General features: G+C 30.9%; 1 protein-coding gene across 7 annotated transcripts in view; it reads left to right on the top strand.

Annotated features, from left to right (window-relative positions):
* Window positions 1-17849, top strand: part of LOC124369333 (protein daughterless) — a 142148-nt gene that overhangs the window by 89725 nt on the left and 34574 nt on the right. For 3 of the 7 annotated variants that reach the window (XM_046827297.1, XM_046827293.1, XM_046827296.1), the window contains 5 exons: window positions 4654-4827; window positions 8109-8180; window positions 11621-11785; window positions 15067-15154; window positions 17458-17623. In XM_046827297.1, the coding sequence (XP_046683253.1) occupies window positions 4654-4827; window positions 8109-8180; window positions 11621-11785; window positions 15067-15154; window positions 17458-17623 (665 nt within the window). The remainder of the gene's footprint in view (window positions 1-4653; window positions 4828-8108; window positions 8181-11620; window positions 11786-15066; window positions 15155-17457; window positions 17624-17849) is intronic. The other 4 variants (XM_046827299.1, XM_046827298.1, XM_046827294.1 and 1 more) reach the window with 3 other exon arrangements.

The raw sequence follows: 17849 nt of genomic DNA, 5'->3' as shown, positions 1-17849 counted from the left end.
ATGTTTAATGTACAATTGTTTGTTTTAATGTTTAATTAAAATTCATTAAAAACATTGTTCAGACTGTGATAAAAATTGTCACTAAAAGTATTGTTGGCTTTTTGTCAATTTCCGGGGATAGGCTGAGAAACTTTCAACACCTTTTCTTACCAATCATCTAAATTATAGATAGACCAATATGTATACAAAGTTCATTATAAATCCATTGTGTGGTTTCAGAGATTTCGTGATGAGTCAGTCAGTGGTATTTTACTTTTACTTATATGAATAGAAGATAGATTAAACATGTTTTCCAATGCATATATAATGCATTAACATTTTTCTTTGTTTTTACATATTTTAAAGTGTATTTAATTTTAAAATTTGTTGTAATTGATTCTTATATGTGTTAGAGAAAATAAATACAAGCCTTTTTCAAATGAAGGTTATTTCTAACACTCATGCTAAATTTTAAGGTCTTACCTTAAAATGTGTAGGTTTTTATTTCATTGGAGGTAATGGATGTTAAAATCACTGTGTTATTTTTGGACCAGCTCGGATCTTACTTATGAGGGCTATCCAGAAAGTAGATTACGTTTTGATATAGACAAAACACTAACTACAAGAAAATAACTGTATTATATACATGTGAAAGTGACACTAAGATACTATTTTTCTACATAGTCACCATATAAATTAAGACACTTATAATAGCAGTGAACTAGTTTTGAAATTCTAGCGTTATAAAATTCTGCAGCCTGAGACTTTAACCAGGTATTGACATCCTCCTGAAGTTGCATGTCGTCATCAAAGCGCTGTGTCGCAAGCCAGGTCTTCATTGCAGGAAACAGGTGGTAGTCGCTGGGTGCAAGGTCTGGACTGTAAGGTGGAAACTCATCCAGGACTTCTCGAGTCCAATTTGCCTAGTGTAGAGTTGGTACCCATCTTGCACAAAATTTATGGTAACCTAACTTCTGTGTAACAGTTTTGTGTAATAAACTCCTTGAAATTTAAGGAAAACTAAGTGAGAGTTCTGTTATTGTGAATTGGCGGTCTTCTTTAATCTTCTCATTGACTGTAGAGACAATTCCATCGGCCACAATGCTTGGCTGTCCACTTTGTTCGTCATCATGCACATTAGTTCGGCCATTTTTAAACCTAATGCACCACTGACGCTGTCTACCATCAGTAATCACGTCGTTCCCATACACTTCACAAAGATTGTGATAAATCTCAATTGTTTTATTGTATTTAGCCAACAAAAACCGTATTACCGACCGCAATTAACAACTCGCGGGATTTCCAGTTGTGTCACACATTTTAAACTGCTATTGTAAAACAACAAGGAAGTGACAGTAACCTGTCACTAGCACGGCTGGATAATCACTGGATGGAGAAACGCCCTGACATCGAAATGTCTGCGATAGTCCCGCCCCTAGGGGCTACAAAGCAAAATGTAATCTACTTTCTGGGTAGCCCTCGTATTTCGTTTTATCAGCTAAGAAGGAAAATAAGAGTGTAGTTGAAGCATCATACAGAATGAATATGGCAATATAAAAAAAAAATGGTACAATTATACAGTTAATGAAAATTAATATCTCCTTGGCTAGTGCTCTTGTCCTTGACACACTGTCATGTGTTTGTACAGTTGATGGCTATATACAAAAAATTATAAGTGTCACCCTCTCCAACAATACACAATCTTGGAGAATCACTTATGTGTATTTTGTGAAATTGAATGTATTGTTTATAAAAAAATGAAAAGAAGAAATGAAAGTACTTTTTTTTTAATGTGTTCATTTTAACTTTAATTGCAAGATATTTATTTAATAAGTGTTCTTGAAGGAAAACTTTGCCGGTGTTATTCCCGATTACTTTTGTAAAATTTACAAAATCAATTAATATGGTGTTTATAAGGGTAGAGGTAAGTTTGTCTAGTTGTTAAGTAAACAGTCGCATCAGGAAAGTTATTTCTCAAAGAGCTGGGAATCATAACTGTATACCCAAGCAAAGCCAAGTAGTCTAATCCTCGCTAAATTTGTTTAAAGAAATGATCAATCAGACTTTAAAATTTATTAATTTTATTGAGTTTAAATCTACAACTTCAAAACTATTCAAGTCTAGTATGAAGAGACACAATTTTATACACACAATTTTGTTTATACCCTCAAAGATAAGACGGCTATCACTTATACATATTAGATTACATTACACATGCATAATAACACTTTTTATTCTTACTTCACACATGTGTAAATTCACACACTTACACATTTACTGTACATTTATGACATTGGGGACACTCAAATAAAAAAATGCTAGTAAAGAGGTATTTAAAAAAGGTTAGTAGCACTGGTTAAGAAGTTTCCAATTTTAATTAAATGTAGGTTTTTAATTTGAAACATGGATTGCATTAACCTTCATTTTATAACTATACCAGGGTTCACAGTGAACAGTATGTGGTATGTGAAAGTAATACATTTGCATTTGTGCCTGTTATATTGACATAGCTATTTGAATAAAATTACTGTGATTGTTAATGAGCCATTAACAATACTTGAACAATAGTTTTATATGTATAACACAATATAAATAAACCTTTTAACACTTTTTTTATAAACTTTTATTTTTCTCACAATGTACATTTTGAAATCTGTGATTTCATCTTCAGGTACTAACTAAGGTTGAGTTATGAAAATAAATAATTAAAACCAATTTGTCATGTGTTTTTCACTACCTTGGTGGCTAAATTTGTTGTATTTAGTTTCATGTGTGATCAATGTATATTGTTTAAAAGTCTATCGAATAATACATTTTTGTTAGAAAATCTTTGTCATTTAATAATATATTATGATTAATTTTGGCACTTTTGTAAATTTCAAAATGTTCTAAAGTACATAATAAGCGACTTTTTTTGCTTGTGTGTAAAATTTCAAGATTTTTTTCGATGTTAGTGTATGTATGGCCGGTGTTATTTAAATGGTCTGCATATTTTGAATTTGATGATGTTGAATTTTATTTTTTTTAATATATTTTTGAAATTGCATGATTTGAATTTTAAATAACACCGGCCATACATACACTAACATCGAAAACAATCTTGAAATTTTACACACAAGCAAAAAAAGTCGCTTATTATCTACTTTAGAACATTTTGAAATTTACAAAAGTGCCAAAATTAATCATAATATATTATTAAATGACAAAGATTTTCTAACAAAAATGTATTATTCGATAGACTTTTAAACAATATACATTGATCACACATAAAACTAAATACAACAAATTTAGCCACCAAGGTAGTGAAAAACACATGACAAATTGGTTTTAATTATTTATTTTCATAACTTAACCTTAGTTAGTACCTGAAGATGAAATCACAGATTTCGAAATGTACATTGTGAGAAAAATAAAAGTTTACAAAAAAAGTGTTAAAAAGGTTTATTTATATTGTGTTATACATATTTATAAAACACTTTTCAAGGCTACATTTCTAAAATAGTTTTAATTTTGCCTCAATATATTACTGATTTCTTTTATTTAGATAGGCCACTTGCCAATTTATTTAGCCTACCACGTCCTTGATTATTAACTACACGAGTCATGTGTTTGTAATTTTGTGACAATATATAATACCTTATTGTAACTGTGATGTTTAAATTAGTTGTGGAGAGATTATTGCCAGTATTAAATCAGTAATAACTAATACCTTTGCAATTACCTTTTCTTCTTATGTTTGATATGTAAAATCAAATCCACCACTTGAAATTAAGAAAAATTAACATTAAAGTTACCTTAAAGTAAAGATTTAAACACTTTTAGTGGCCTTCTTATTGTAGTTGACAAGATTGTTGGAAGGGAGATGGTTGGTATGCATACATTAAACAAAGTTACATCTTTTTTATTTTCCACTAAATTTGTACAGTGTTTTTTAAATATACTCATATTTTTAAATGCTGCTTCACTTATAATAACAAATTTTAGTGTGAAACAAATTCATAATTAAATTTTACAGGCAGTTTATTAAAAAAAGACTCGAAATTATATAATGTTTTTGAACATTATGATTGTATTTAATAGTATAGTAAATTGTAAGTATATAATTATAAACTACATATATTGTTCTTATTACTTTATATGGAAAATGTGAAAGTTTTATTTTGACAAATAGTGTCATATGAAGATTTATTCTTGACACTGCAAAAATTCTAGATTCAGGGCATACTCATGATAGAATATTTTAAGATGATAAAAACAAATTGAAAGTACATCAAACAGTGTTTATAATCATACCTTACTCTTAAATAACAAATACAAATATTTCTGTATTTAGACATGTGTAGCCAGTAACAGTAAACATGGTATATGTCTGATTATCTCTTTTTATATAAGAGTCAACATTTAACTCAATAAAATACAAGAGTAAACTTCAATTTATTGAAAACATGTGCCTGTAGAGAATCCAGTATAATTGTATGGTAATTATCCAGATTTGTTGAGGTCAAGATTTCAGAATAAAATAAATTAAAATAATGATGAAAATAAGTAACTTAAGAATAATTTGCATTTGAATAAAACCGCACACTGTACCAATTTATTGTTGTACTAATGGTATTGTTATATAATCATATTGATTACTAATCATTATATATTTTGTAATTTACTTTTTTACAGATTTATCCAACTGACCAAAGCGTAAGCAGCTATAGTTCAAATCCATCGACGCCAGTGAGTTCCCCTCCGCCTCTGACCGGTGGAGCCCCCGGTGCTGCCGCGGGACAGAGCTGGCCTCCTCACTCCCATCCTGCCTCTCCTCACTTCCCACCGGACCACCGGACATTACACATGGTCAGTACTTCATCGCAGTACTATTGCATGTAGAACACATTCAAGCTGTCTTGCCAGAAATGTCTGTTTCCCTCCTGAAACTTTCCCCTTTTTCTTTAACAATTAGTTTTCATTTTTTTTGTAAAACTTGTTTCAGTAATTAAATTTCACCTGTATTAGTTAATAAAAATACAATTTACAACATTATATCACCGTAAATGAAACTTCTCAATAAGTCTTGCAGTATAGCAAAATATGAACCGGTTAATATAGGCGTGCCTTTTATCTTGCTTTTTACTATGCAAATACTACTACTCGTGTGTTTTATATTCTTGTATGTTGTACACTCAGGTTGAAAAGCGAAGTGATTGATCAGCTATGGGTTACCAATTACTTAATCGAACAAATCAATCATAAGATTAAGAAAAATTGAAAATTCACAATTCCAGATCTTTTACAGCATTTTTCTCAGATATCAAGACCTCCCTCCATATTGTGTGAAATTATGTCTGTAAAACATAAATACCCTAAAAGTTTGTGTACCCAGACTCTTGACTGATGAACTCAAAACAAAGAGAATTGGATCAGCTCTAAAATTTCTTTTACCCGGTTCTATGAAGAAGTTGACGAATTTCTTAAGTACATAGTCACTGGTGATAAAACATGAGTTTCTTATTTCAATATTGAATAAAAAAGACAATCAATGAAGTCACACCTAGTTGCCTTGAAAACCCAGCCATGAAAATCAACAATTGGTTACGTGGAGAGACGGCAGAATTTTATTCAGTAGTTTGTATCGAAGAGCTTACATATGAATGGTAATTTTGTTGAAAAGTAATTTCTTTCAAATTATAAGCTGTAAAAATGAGGTATATTTTTTGTTTATTAAATTAAATTATTTTCTGAACTATCCTTGTAGTTTTAGTTAGATAGTATTTTAAAATGTTATTGTTTTAGTATTTTTTTTTCATTCAAAACTAGGTGAATCTAAAATATTTGGGAGAGGTTTTTATAAATGTTGTGTAGTGATTGTAAAATCTATTAATGTTGTACATACATAGAGTTTAATACTTAGCCAAGGAGAAATCGGGTATTTTTGACATTGTCAGCCAGGTAAGTTTTATAGCATTCTTCAAAACAGGTAAAGATTTTTGTTTGTTTTTGGACAGTTTTAGCTTTGATTTATATATTTTTTCCTAATTTTGCTTGTAATAAAGTTTGCTTAATAGGGTGGCCGGCTAGCAAAATTTGGAGCACCATTTATTTTGTTTTGTATGTGTTTTAGTTGATTTATTTATTCATATAGAAGGTTATCTTATGTTTTTTAGTAAAATGTTAATAGCATTTACTTCTTTATTGACATGAAGTTTCAAACTTTCAGACCCTCATACTTAATATAATTCTAAACATTCAAGAATCAATTGAAATTTATTGCCAAGTTAAAATGTATTAAATGTTAAAATAATCTGAAAGCTCTACAAGATTTACATAAAAATTAATTTATATGTGAAAAGCTTGATACAAATGTCTAAATGTTGAAATACTCCTAGGCTGGTTTACCTCTGTGCTATAATTAAATTGTAATTCATGGTCAAAGTAAAAAAAAAAAAAAAAAACTACTGAGTTTTGTCCAATAAATATGTAAATACCTAAACTAATAACTAAAATTATATTTAAAAATCCTCACTAATACATACATCCACGATAAAATGTAAAACTGTTACCATCAGTTTGTAACTACTATTTTTGTTAATCTTTGTAAACTTCCAAAACCTGCTTAGATTGAATTATCTCATTAACAGATGCCTTGTATATATTTATTTAGTCCTCATCAGTGATCCTGTTGAGAGCTATTAACTGTTCGAGTCTTTTGTGCATTTTATACAATATAACCCTTTAATGTGTTTTAGTGATATATGGACATCCTGATTGTAGTTTGACGTCCATATAATGCGTGGTGACAGCCCGTCATCTGGTCTATGTTGCGGCAAATTCTCAAACTATTCCAACTAAGTTCGACAACTATCTAGTTCGTTGTCAATAAGACAACATTGTAGACAAAATGTTCGTAATTTTTTTCATTCTGTTTGTTCAATTTTGCTGAACATAGTCAATACTCAACATGTTTCTGTCAACTGATTGCAGTCTGAGTAAACAAAGTAGTAATATTGTCCCTCCAGAACGTTTTGTGGATTATTCACATTAGTAACATTGATTTTTCTGTAGAAAAAGTGATTGATATTGTGATATGCTATCTTAAAGCTATGATAAAATATCTAAATTACAGCTTAGGATTGTGAAATCAGCCCCTTGATAGATAATATCTCTTTGTTGACAGTAATAAATAAATCCAAGCATTAAAACTAATGAAATAAAATTATTTTATTAGTGTGTGTTTCATTGTGAGTGAGTGAAAAAAATAATGAAGATCTGACCAAAACTAGCTTAAATATATCGAGGCTTTATGAAAACTTGTATATTTTTACTAGATTTGTTCATGAAAGTTCCACTGCTGTGGTCACCTTACATCTAAAACAACCACGTCAAAGGGTTGATTATAGTTATATGAAGTAATTTACAATAAATATTTCAATTGAATGCAATTTTGGTAAATATAAACAGAAACACTTACAGTGTTGGAATATAAACATTTCTAAAGGAACTCTCTAGCATATCTGTCATAATCAGTAATAGTGTACAACTCTCATTGGGGCACTAAATAATGCCAGGTTATGAATATTTGGTTTTTATCTAGGCCCATTGATATTAGTTAGTACCTTGAAATTGGATAATATGTAAATGTTTAAGAATGTTTCATCAAGTTTGAATTAAAAACATGAATTTACTTAATCTCTTTTGTTTGTTAATCGTAACATTTCCTTACAATTTAACATTTACCTTGTGGCTCGTTCGGATTCAAAATCGGAGAAAGTCGTATCAGTCTAGTCAATCTGCCAAACATCAACATATACCCTTGCCCCCTTAACATAAAGTGATTGAAAGCATATGTAAACAAGATTTGTTATTCTGTTTAGTAATAATAACACTCATGTTAACAAATTTACACAGACATGTATGTCTTTGCTATCAAAGCTTGTATAGATAGAAACCAATTCTTTATTATTTTTGTTTTTTGTGAGGTTATTTGATTATATCATCATTTATGTTCTATTTCTCAATTATAACAATCAATTAATCAGCAAAGAAGGATTGACAGGAAGGGGTGAGTAAAGCATGGGTAGGGTAGGTAGTCGTTTGCATGTTGTTTGTTGTGTTTGACTGATGTTTGTTGTGTGAGGCAGCCGGCCGCCCCCGAGCAACAGAGACTGGATGCTGCCATCGGTTTCTTGAGGGACCACACTGACATAAGAGAGGTAGGAGATTATGTTCTACTTCTTACATTTGAGAATTGAGTTGGGTCTAAACTAGTTTGTCCCATTCACCTACATAGCACCACATTTCTGACTTAAAATTTACACCAAATAAGTATAAAGTAGAGTTTGGTAGTTACTTTATTTTGTAAAGTTTGGATATGTATTTTAGGAGGATTTTGGGTTATGTATAAGTTACAAAATAAATAAGAATTAAATAAGAAAATAAAGTTGTTTGACTTACCTAGAAAGTTGTTTTGAGTTCTCGTATTCACTACTTGATATGAAGATCAGTACTGTATTGAAGGTTAGGCACAGAACTGTCCATGCTCAGCCAACTATAAATTATATCTAAATTCGGTTACCCAATAGACACTTTAAGAGTTTTAGGAGTGCTAGGCTCTGGTCTGTAGTGATAGCTTGAGAATAGAAATTATCTACACTATTTATAAGTTTAGAGATAAATCTTTTATTTAATTTACATGTTTTTTACTGTTTATTAATGAAAGCCATTTAATAAGAGATATATGTTACACATAGCTAAGGGACAATTCAAACTACAAATTAAAGTAAAATCATGGTAGTTACAACTGTGTTGTGCTTCCAAATTCTCTTTGGACCTCATACTACTTAGTTTTCAATAAATGTTTCGTCCAGTTAATAAAGAGTTTTAAAGTAATACTTTGGTTACACGTCAATGTCCCAAGATGTTTATATATAAATGCTTTTTTCAAGTGTAATGCAAACGTGTAGACTGATTTAAGGACCACAGAACTTATTTTGTTTGGTTTGTTATAGGACTATGTAATTGAAATTTTGGCAAATACATTGAGAAAAACACAGAGCAGTCGATGACATTGATTTGAAATGTGAATTTGGCAAACTTGTACATTGCTGTTATCATAGACTGATTATGATTCAAGCACATGACTAATTAGTACTTCATATTTTCCACAAAAGGTGGTGGTAATGATCTTGGTTCAAGAAGACCAAATTCAATTGTCACATTCATAATATGAACACTTAGAATATTGATGAAGAGAAAAAAGCTATAGTTTTGTCTATATATCCTTAAAGATCACTCTAACATGATGCAATGTCCTAATTCTGTGATGGAATCTTTCCTCACAATTATCACTATGCACATAAATGATCAACAGTGGTTCTCCAGTCAGAAGATCAAAAAACATAGAATAATCCTATATGTTAATATCACAATGACACTCCAGAATAATTGCAATTTGCTAAGTTTGAGTAATGTGACTAGTCTGGTTTCAAGTACTGTCACATAGTTATCAAGTCCCAAACTGTCCCCAACAAGAGCTGTAGGTTACATTGGTACTAATAAGGCTTTAGTCAGTACTAACTTTTATTTTTAAACATTAGAATAAATAAAACCAGATTCTCATAGGTATTTTTTATTTTTATTCACAAATTTTCATTTTTTAGAAATACAATCACCTTAGCCAGTTATGTACTGATGACGGAATGTGCCAGAATGCCGTTCTGGTACTGCTTTAGTGGAGGAAAGATAGGTAAAATGTGTTCCAGAGACTATGGAACTGATAGTAGATTGTATTATGTATGTTTTACTTGATATTTTACTCCATCAACTCCATTGTTTTAAGTATTAGCATATTTTATACCTAAACAAAACAATGTGTGCTTGAACAAACACAACTTAAGTTAGTTCAGTTAATAGTTTATTCGAATATCATACAATTACAATGGAAGGTACCAGTGCAAAACAGAGAACTATATCTTTTTTCAACAAACAAGTAGCTAATTAGTAATTTTCAGTGGATCATGCAAAATCGCTCAGTTAACATCTTTCAAAATAAAGATCTTTGAACATAAACATTCTGCTAGCCACACAACTGCTGACCGAATCGCTTCTGAAGCTAAAAGAAGATATAATATAGAATGCGTTTGAAGATAAATGGAACACCCACTTAATGACAACCAAAACTACTTTTAGTCCAGCCTACTTTATTGATAAAAACAACAGGCTTTGGACTGATCACTTTTTTAAAATATAAGTGCTTTGGAAGTGTAAGCACTTTGACTCAGCTAAGATTGATAAAACTATAGCTTCTACAACGATCAATGCACAGTGGTTTGTCAAAGAGCTTTAGATTGGGGAATTACTTGAAAATATCCCATCCCACAGAGTTTACGTAATGTGAGTTTTGGCAGCAGTGTATAGCTTTGAGTTGTTAAAAAGCAGAATAATCCCCTTTGTCAGCATGCTGCTTCTTTTGTTGTAAATCACTGATGTTCTAAGCACTCGGTCAGGTTTGCATGGTGAATTTTTGTCTTAGTTGTTGCTCCTTATGGCATTATTTCTATTCTCCAAACAGCACTACTGGCCCAGAAACACAATTACCATGGTCTTTTGCTATAACAGTGTTTATTTCATCTTGAATTTATCAGGACATTTCTCATTATTCCATCTAATGTTGTTTGATTTAGAAGTGATGGGCGATACCCATGTTTAATCTTCAGTGATAATTTTATTTGAAGTGTCACTACTGCCTTTTTTGTCGTAATGGCTGATAAAAACAAGACAATCTCTTTTCTGTGCTCCTCCTCAGGATGTTTTGAGATCTATTAACAACACAGTTTTATAAAATGTTGGTTTTCATTCTTAATTTTGAACATAATTGATCAATTCATAGTTAAACAGAAAACTCCCTGAAAACATCATTTTTGTATTTTTCAAAACTCACAAGTTTTTGCGTCAGTAATAAAATAATGTCCTGATTACATATTGTCCACACTAAAACTGTTCCATCCATATTCGCATTTACTCGTCACTCATTCCTTGTATTTGGATAATACAATTAAACAATGTGAAACATTTTAATTTCACTCAGTGTAAAGCATATAGTTAAACTACAGAGCTGAAACAAGTGTGTATTTAAAACAGAGTATAGGGAACAATAGTCTTTAATTAAAAAAATGTGTTTTTTAATATTCAGCCTTTGTTAATTTGGATTGCAAAAGATTTAAATTATTGTACATAATATGTCATACAGAAACAATCCAAATTTCAAGGTTCTTAGGTAATGAGCACATAATTGTTAAAAGATAACTTGTAAATTGGGTGTAGAATTTTTTTGTACACAGATGGAGGAGGAATGAAGTTTAAAACACTATCATAAAGAGATTTATTAATAATTTCAAACATAGAAATCAACATAAATGAGTTGCCATAGTAGTTGGTGAGACTACCTTTATGTGTCCCATGATAAAACAAAATTATTACTTACCTATCAAATACCAGTAGAAATCATTCTAATTGCAGTTTTGGATACAATATTAAGTAATAACTGAAATGCTAGATTAGCGTAAGATTACCTTTTCTTTGAAATTTGATTTAATGTGGCCAAACAGATAGATTTTAATGCTATTATTTTCTCACTCAAACTATGAAACAAAAGGAACCTTTGTTACAGGGAACTCGAATGGAGGAAAGGCTGGATGACGCCATTAATGTTCTTCGGAATCATGCAGAGAGTCAGCTGGGACTACATGCAGCCTTGGCTTCGGTCACACATTCCACGCCACTCTACCCTCACGGCATTGACTCGGCCCACGCACACCTTGTAAGTCAATATCCCTGTGTTTCTGAGCATTTGAGGATGATTTATTCTAAGCCTCATATATAAGTAGTTGGATATTTTAGGATTAATACTTCAATGCAGGTGTCACATGAATTTATAGTACATGATCATCTTTGGATTTGGTGCTGAATATCATTGCTGGAGTGGTATTTAGTTTCTAAATTCTTCATTGAGCAAGTTTTACACTACAGAATCTCACCAAGTGATGATGGTTTATAAAATTGTTTCTGTAGTTTTTGGTTTATATGGACTCATTGGCTTACTAATGGTGGTGATGTCTGATATATTGTCTTTGCAAGTATTTGAAAGATAGGTAAATAAGACAGATTTATGATCTACTAAAGTTTATTATGGGTGGCTATCATTTTGATATAAAAATAAAAGTATTGAATGAAGGGATAAATTAGATTAACTGAACATTTACTATAATTTTCTGTACTCATAAAATGCCAAGTTTGAAAGCTGATAAATGAGATTATGATCTGTTATTTACTTAGTATATATATATATATATATATATATAATTTTCTACGATAAAAGTGGTAGGTCTTTATTGGAAGGCACTAAGGTCATCAGTACTTTCATTTAAATTGAGTTTTCCTATTATACTTTTTTTCTTTAGGTTCAAAAGCAGTATTTATGCATGTTACAATCATATTTTTGCTTAAAGTCTAATCCTTAAAACTAAATTTAAGTTTGATTCAAATTTTAAACTTATAGTTCGAACATAGGATTAACAAGGCCTAAATTGTTTTCAGATTTGGGTTTTTAGCTGTTATTTGATCAGTTACTACTCTTCCCAGTAATTAAAAAAAATGTTCTCTTCGAAATCTGCATGATGCCTATTTTACATGAACTATCGATAAATTTATTTGGTCGATAGATTCAAACCCTATATTTTTTATTGTCATGGACATACAAAAACTTTACCATGACTAGCTTTACCTAATTATGGTACTTCAACATGTATATGCCATTTTCAGTCGTTACATATTAAAGTTGAAATAAGAAAATTAAATTACCCTGCAGTTTGAAGTGAAATTAGTTGTTTCAATTTAAATAAATTTGCCTTGAAATTAAAAAATTTAATATTACATTTGATGAAATTGAATGTTCTACAAAAGTTGAGATTCACACATATACCTATATTTCCCTGACTTGTAACAATTATTTCATTCTCTTAAACTTTGTAAACAAAGCAGTGCTAGTGACAAATCTACCAAAATTAAAACATGCAGTCCTTTTTAGCAGTTTCTAAACAACTGAGTAAATATGTCATGGCATGCAATTATTTACTATCTTAAAATAAAAGCAAATATGATGTAGCATGCAGGTGTGACAATAATGTTAAAACAAATTCTCTGTCAGTGTAAAAATAATTTTTAACATGGCTCTGATATTTTAATTTGATCCATTCAGTAATAAGATGTAATAGTAGTAAAAACAAGCATGTATTCAACATTCTTTATAAATATGAATGTGAAATTTGAATGGTTTTCTTCCTCACTATCTACTGCAATTTATTAATCTAATGAAAAATTTTCATAGTAGGTCATTTCTACCACATGTATAGAACCAAGGAGTGAAGTAAATTGCTTGGCTCCATAACTTGCTAAGCAAAGAGAGCAAGTTAGAAGGTTCTTGATAATTTCTGGGTATCTTGATGTTCTAGTTATTTGTCTTCAGATTCAATGTTTTCCTCTTACATAATTACTATGTCCAGATTAGCACAGAAAACTCTCATACTGTGATTTAATAAATTAAAATACTTTATGATTATCTTCTTCTTAGAAAATTAAATCTGCATTTTGTTTGAATAAAATCCTGATTTTAAGCTGGTTTCATGTCCATGGAACAGTAGATTGTGAGTAGATCTTCAAATAAGCAGAGTACAGGGTGAATGCAAGAACAGTACAGGAGTGGTACTAGAGCTAGCAATTTTATGTCAATCACTATCTCAGCCCACTATCCATCATCCTCAACCATTGAGTTAGTCTGTGCTTCTGTTATCTTAGTTGTTATTACATTCCTACCTTCTAGGAATGCCTCTTCCATATTCTGAGTCAGTTTTAACATTTTGAAGTACTTTGATTAAACTCCTATCAACACTAATTTTGTAGGCAATAATGACCTGGAATTCTTGAAAGAAAATTTGAAACAAATTTGTAACCAATTGATTAGATATTTCGGAAAGTTGTAGTCTCAACCTGTACTTAATAGACATGACAGTTGTATTAAGTGGTTCTACTGATGACCACTCAGCATTGACAAACTGGAATTGTAGACTCAAATTCTATTGACAATTTCTCGAAGTCGTGTACAAAGTTGTTACCACTATATCACTATTTTGAACCAATCATTTTAGCGTTATAAAAACTTTAAGCATACTGGTATTTCTTGTCTACTTAGGTCAGCTGATTAAGTAATTTTGTATATGAAGCTATAACTCTTAAAAGGTGATCAACACTCAATGAAGGTTAGGTTAGGAGGCAACAACGTAAATGCAAATTTTTGTCCTAATTTATCAATTCCTTATTATTGTTGGAACTTAATTATAAATAAATAAAAAAAAAATACAAAAGTCAACATTGTCAACAAATAAGGTTGTTTATGATTTACAGATTTATAACAACTTAAGTTTTATATTTTATCCAAAAATTTTACTTAGTTATGAAATATTTTCTAAAAATTATACTTTTAACCGTGGTGTTATAAATGAGCTAAACTATTTGTGTATCAAATAAAATAATAAAAAATTAAAATATTCTTTCTAAAAGTACAATATCTGGCTACTGTTAATATGATTCTAAAGAAGTCATAACAAATAAATAAGAAGTTTGAATACATGATTGAACTTGAATAATATCAAATAATGTGTATGTATATATATATATATATATATATATATATATATATATATATATATATCCTGAGGGTTAGTTAGCTCAGTGGTGAGTGTACCAGATTGATAAACCAAAGGGTGGTATCCAGTTTGATGCTGCCCCTGAGCCATCGCCTTTCATGCTGTTTATATATGTGAGGTGAAAGTTATAATATAAATGCATCACATTATGCAATAAAAGGAATAATGTTTCTGACTTTTGTAAATGAGTAGAGTGTTGAATGAATATGTATTTGTAAAATTTCTGACATTTAATATTTTGAAGATAAAGGTGAAGAAAAGTTTTGAGTATGCAACATCAGTATTTAAAAAAGATTTTTGATCACAAATACTTGTTTACAACTAGTTGGGTGTGTTCCAGGCAAGTCCCCACGGGGTCTACCCCAACCTGGCTGCCACTCCTGATGACCCTGCCGCCATCAAACTGGAGAGGCTAACGGCTGCATCCAGTTAGTACTTTGTCTTTATTTTAATTATATTTCTTGAAATAATGGAGATCACATAGCTTACATTATTATTTTTGTACTTTATGTAATGGATCTGTGTGAGCCATTATTGATATCACTTGTCTTTGCTTAAAAGATCAGGTGGTGAAATCTCTTGTTTCTTTATTTTGATAGTGATACGCATTACTGTGATACATTTGTGCCATTGATTTTTACATATTATTCAGTATTTTTAGTGATACAGATTCAATAAATTTATTAATGATTTTACATTTAATTACTACCAATAATTACTTACTACGGTACATTCTTATGTATCTTTAATATGCACAATAAAATTAATAATAAAATAGAATTATTCTATCTCTCCAACCTTTGACAAAGTATGGATGATCCCTTATAAGATGTTAACATTTTTATGATAACATCAACTTGGGTGCAAGATGAAGGGTAACCAATTCCATGTTTAGAAATGCAGGTAAACTCAAGGGTATTATGGTTTCAAATAAGAAAACTGATTTATTTTTAATGAAAATATCTCAGCTAAAATCCTAATAATTTTTAAGCTTCCTAATAATTTTTGTTTTTTTTTTTTTTGTGTCAAAACTAAATATGCGCTTTTTATATTCTTCTATAGTCTTAACTATTGAAATAGAAAAAACATCCAAATGAAAAACAATGCTCTTATGGGCAATTATGAAGCACCTTAGCCTTATGAAGATGTTCTCTGTGTACTACTAAAGATGTAGTTTTCTATTCTGCCATATTTCCAAAATGGATTAGTGACAACTTAAGATTAATTGTATTCAGTATGAGTTATTAGAAAGTTTGACATCACTGCTCAACCAAACATGGTGAATTTAATTTAAATGATTCATTATTTCTATTCTTTGAACAGTAAGTAAAGTTTTTGAACGATTGGTTCATACGAGGCTTTCAGATATTCATATAAAACATAAATTAATATCAACTCAGTTTGGATTCCTTAAAGATAAATATACTTCGGATCTCATGACATATTTTTGTGGACAGCTGTTATTGCCATGGATACTGATAATTGTGTGTCTGGTTTCTTCTGTGACCTCAGCAGAGCGTTTGACACAGTGAACCATGATTATTTTTTGGATAAGCTTGGGGTTTACGGTGGTTACAGTGGTTCCGCTCCTATCTTTTTGGCTGTTTCCAATGTGTTCCGGTTGTTAACAGCTATGGAAGATCAACTTCTAGTCTTTTGCCCATTTATAATGGAGTACCTCAGGGCTCCATTCTTGGGTCTCTTTTATTTCTCCTGTATGTGAACAAACTTACCCAGCACATAAATGGTTGCGTTGCCCAATATGCGATTGACACCAGTGTTGTTGTTCAGGCTAAATTCACTGGTTGCCCTTGCAAGTAAAATATCGTCATCCTTGAGAATCCTAAGGAACTTGGTTTTCGAATAATAATTTGAATCTTAATGCTGACAAAAACCATTTTAATTAGCTTTTGTCTTATGTAGCAGCAGCAGTCTTATGTAATTGCGGTGGTTAAGAATTAGTTGATTAAGGAATCTAAAACTGAGTGTTTTTTTGGGTATTCACATGAAATCAGCATTGATCTGGCAGCTTAACATTGATGGTCTTTATTCTAAATTGGAAAGTTGTAGTTTTTCTTTGAAAAATTTTGAATCCTTTTTTGAATTACATGTTTTGAAGTGTGTCTACCAGGGTTATTTTGTATCATTGATGTCGTACTGTCTGCTGTTCTGGGGAACGTCGTCAGTTGGAAACATACAGAGAGTTTTTCAACTGCAAAAGAAAGCTGTGAGGTTAATATTTGGATTGAGATACAGAGACAGTTGTCGGGAGGTGTTTCACAGAGCACGCTTTTAAATTTTACCAGCATTCTTTATCTATTTTGTATATTTCATTTTACATAGGTTGTGAGATGGGTTGAGGTTGTTTAGCATTTTAGAGTTTTTTATTACAGGTTTTAAGGTAAACAACATGATCAAATGAGGATCATAAACAATATAAACCACAAAGATAATATATACCTTATAGCTTGTAGGTTTATATTTTAACGGAAGAAATCTGTCAAGCGAATAAGAATGTGGGCGTATAAATATGTGCTCTGTAAACAAAATCTTTTATTTAATGTTCAAATGTTCTTTAAGGCCATGTCACACATAATGAAATATCAATAGCTCATGTGATGTAGCATTTGGTGTGTTATGTTCTTATACTACTAGGTGAGTAGTGTTGGATGTGAGTGTGGTACAGTGTATGGGAGAATAGAAGCTAATACTTGTGACACGGTCCTGTCAGGATTGTCAGGATCTGTTTTGTTGGCAGAGAAACGCAAAGAGCCACCGGACAGTTGTGATACCAAGCCCTCTAGCAGTGAACTGACTCTCAACAGTGTGGCCAACACCACCTCTCCTCCCAGCCTCGCCAACTCTACCAACAAAGGCTCCAAACGTTCCCGCCGGTAGTAAGTGTCAATCATAGACAAGTAAATTTTGAACTAAGTATATTTGAATATAAATACATCAGTTAAAATATGCTAATGAATGTACAGAGAAGACATAGTGCCATTTTATCTGACAAAAATTGATTAGCAGAGTTCAGTGTCATTGAGGCACATTTATAGTAAAATAAAAATAAAGTGAAGTGACCTTGATTCATCGAGATGAACTATCTCGGCTATAACTAAGTAA

Source organism: Homalodisca vitripennis, chromosome X (assembly GCF_021130785.1).
Source record: "Homalodisca vitripennis isolate AUS2020 chromosome X, UT_GWSS_2.1, whole genome shotgun sequence".
Lineage (NCBI taxonomy): Eukaryota > Metazoa > Arthropoda > Insecta > Hemiptera > Cicadellidae > Homalodisca > Homalodisca vitripennis.
The sequence above is the reverse complement of the archived record's forward strand: the minus strand, read 5'-3'. Positions and strand labels throughout refer to the sequence as shown.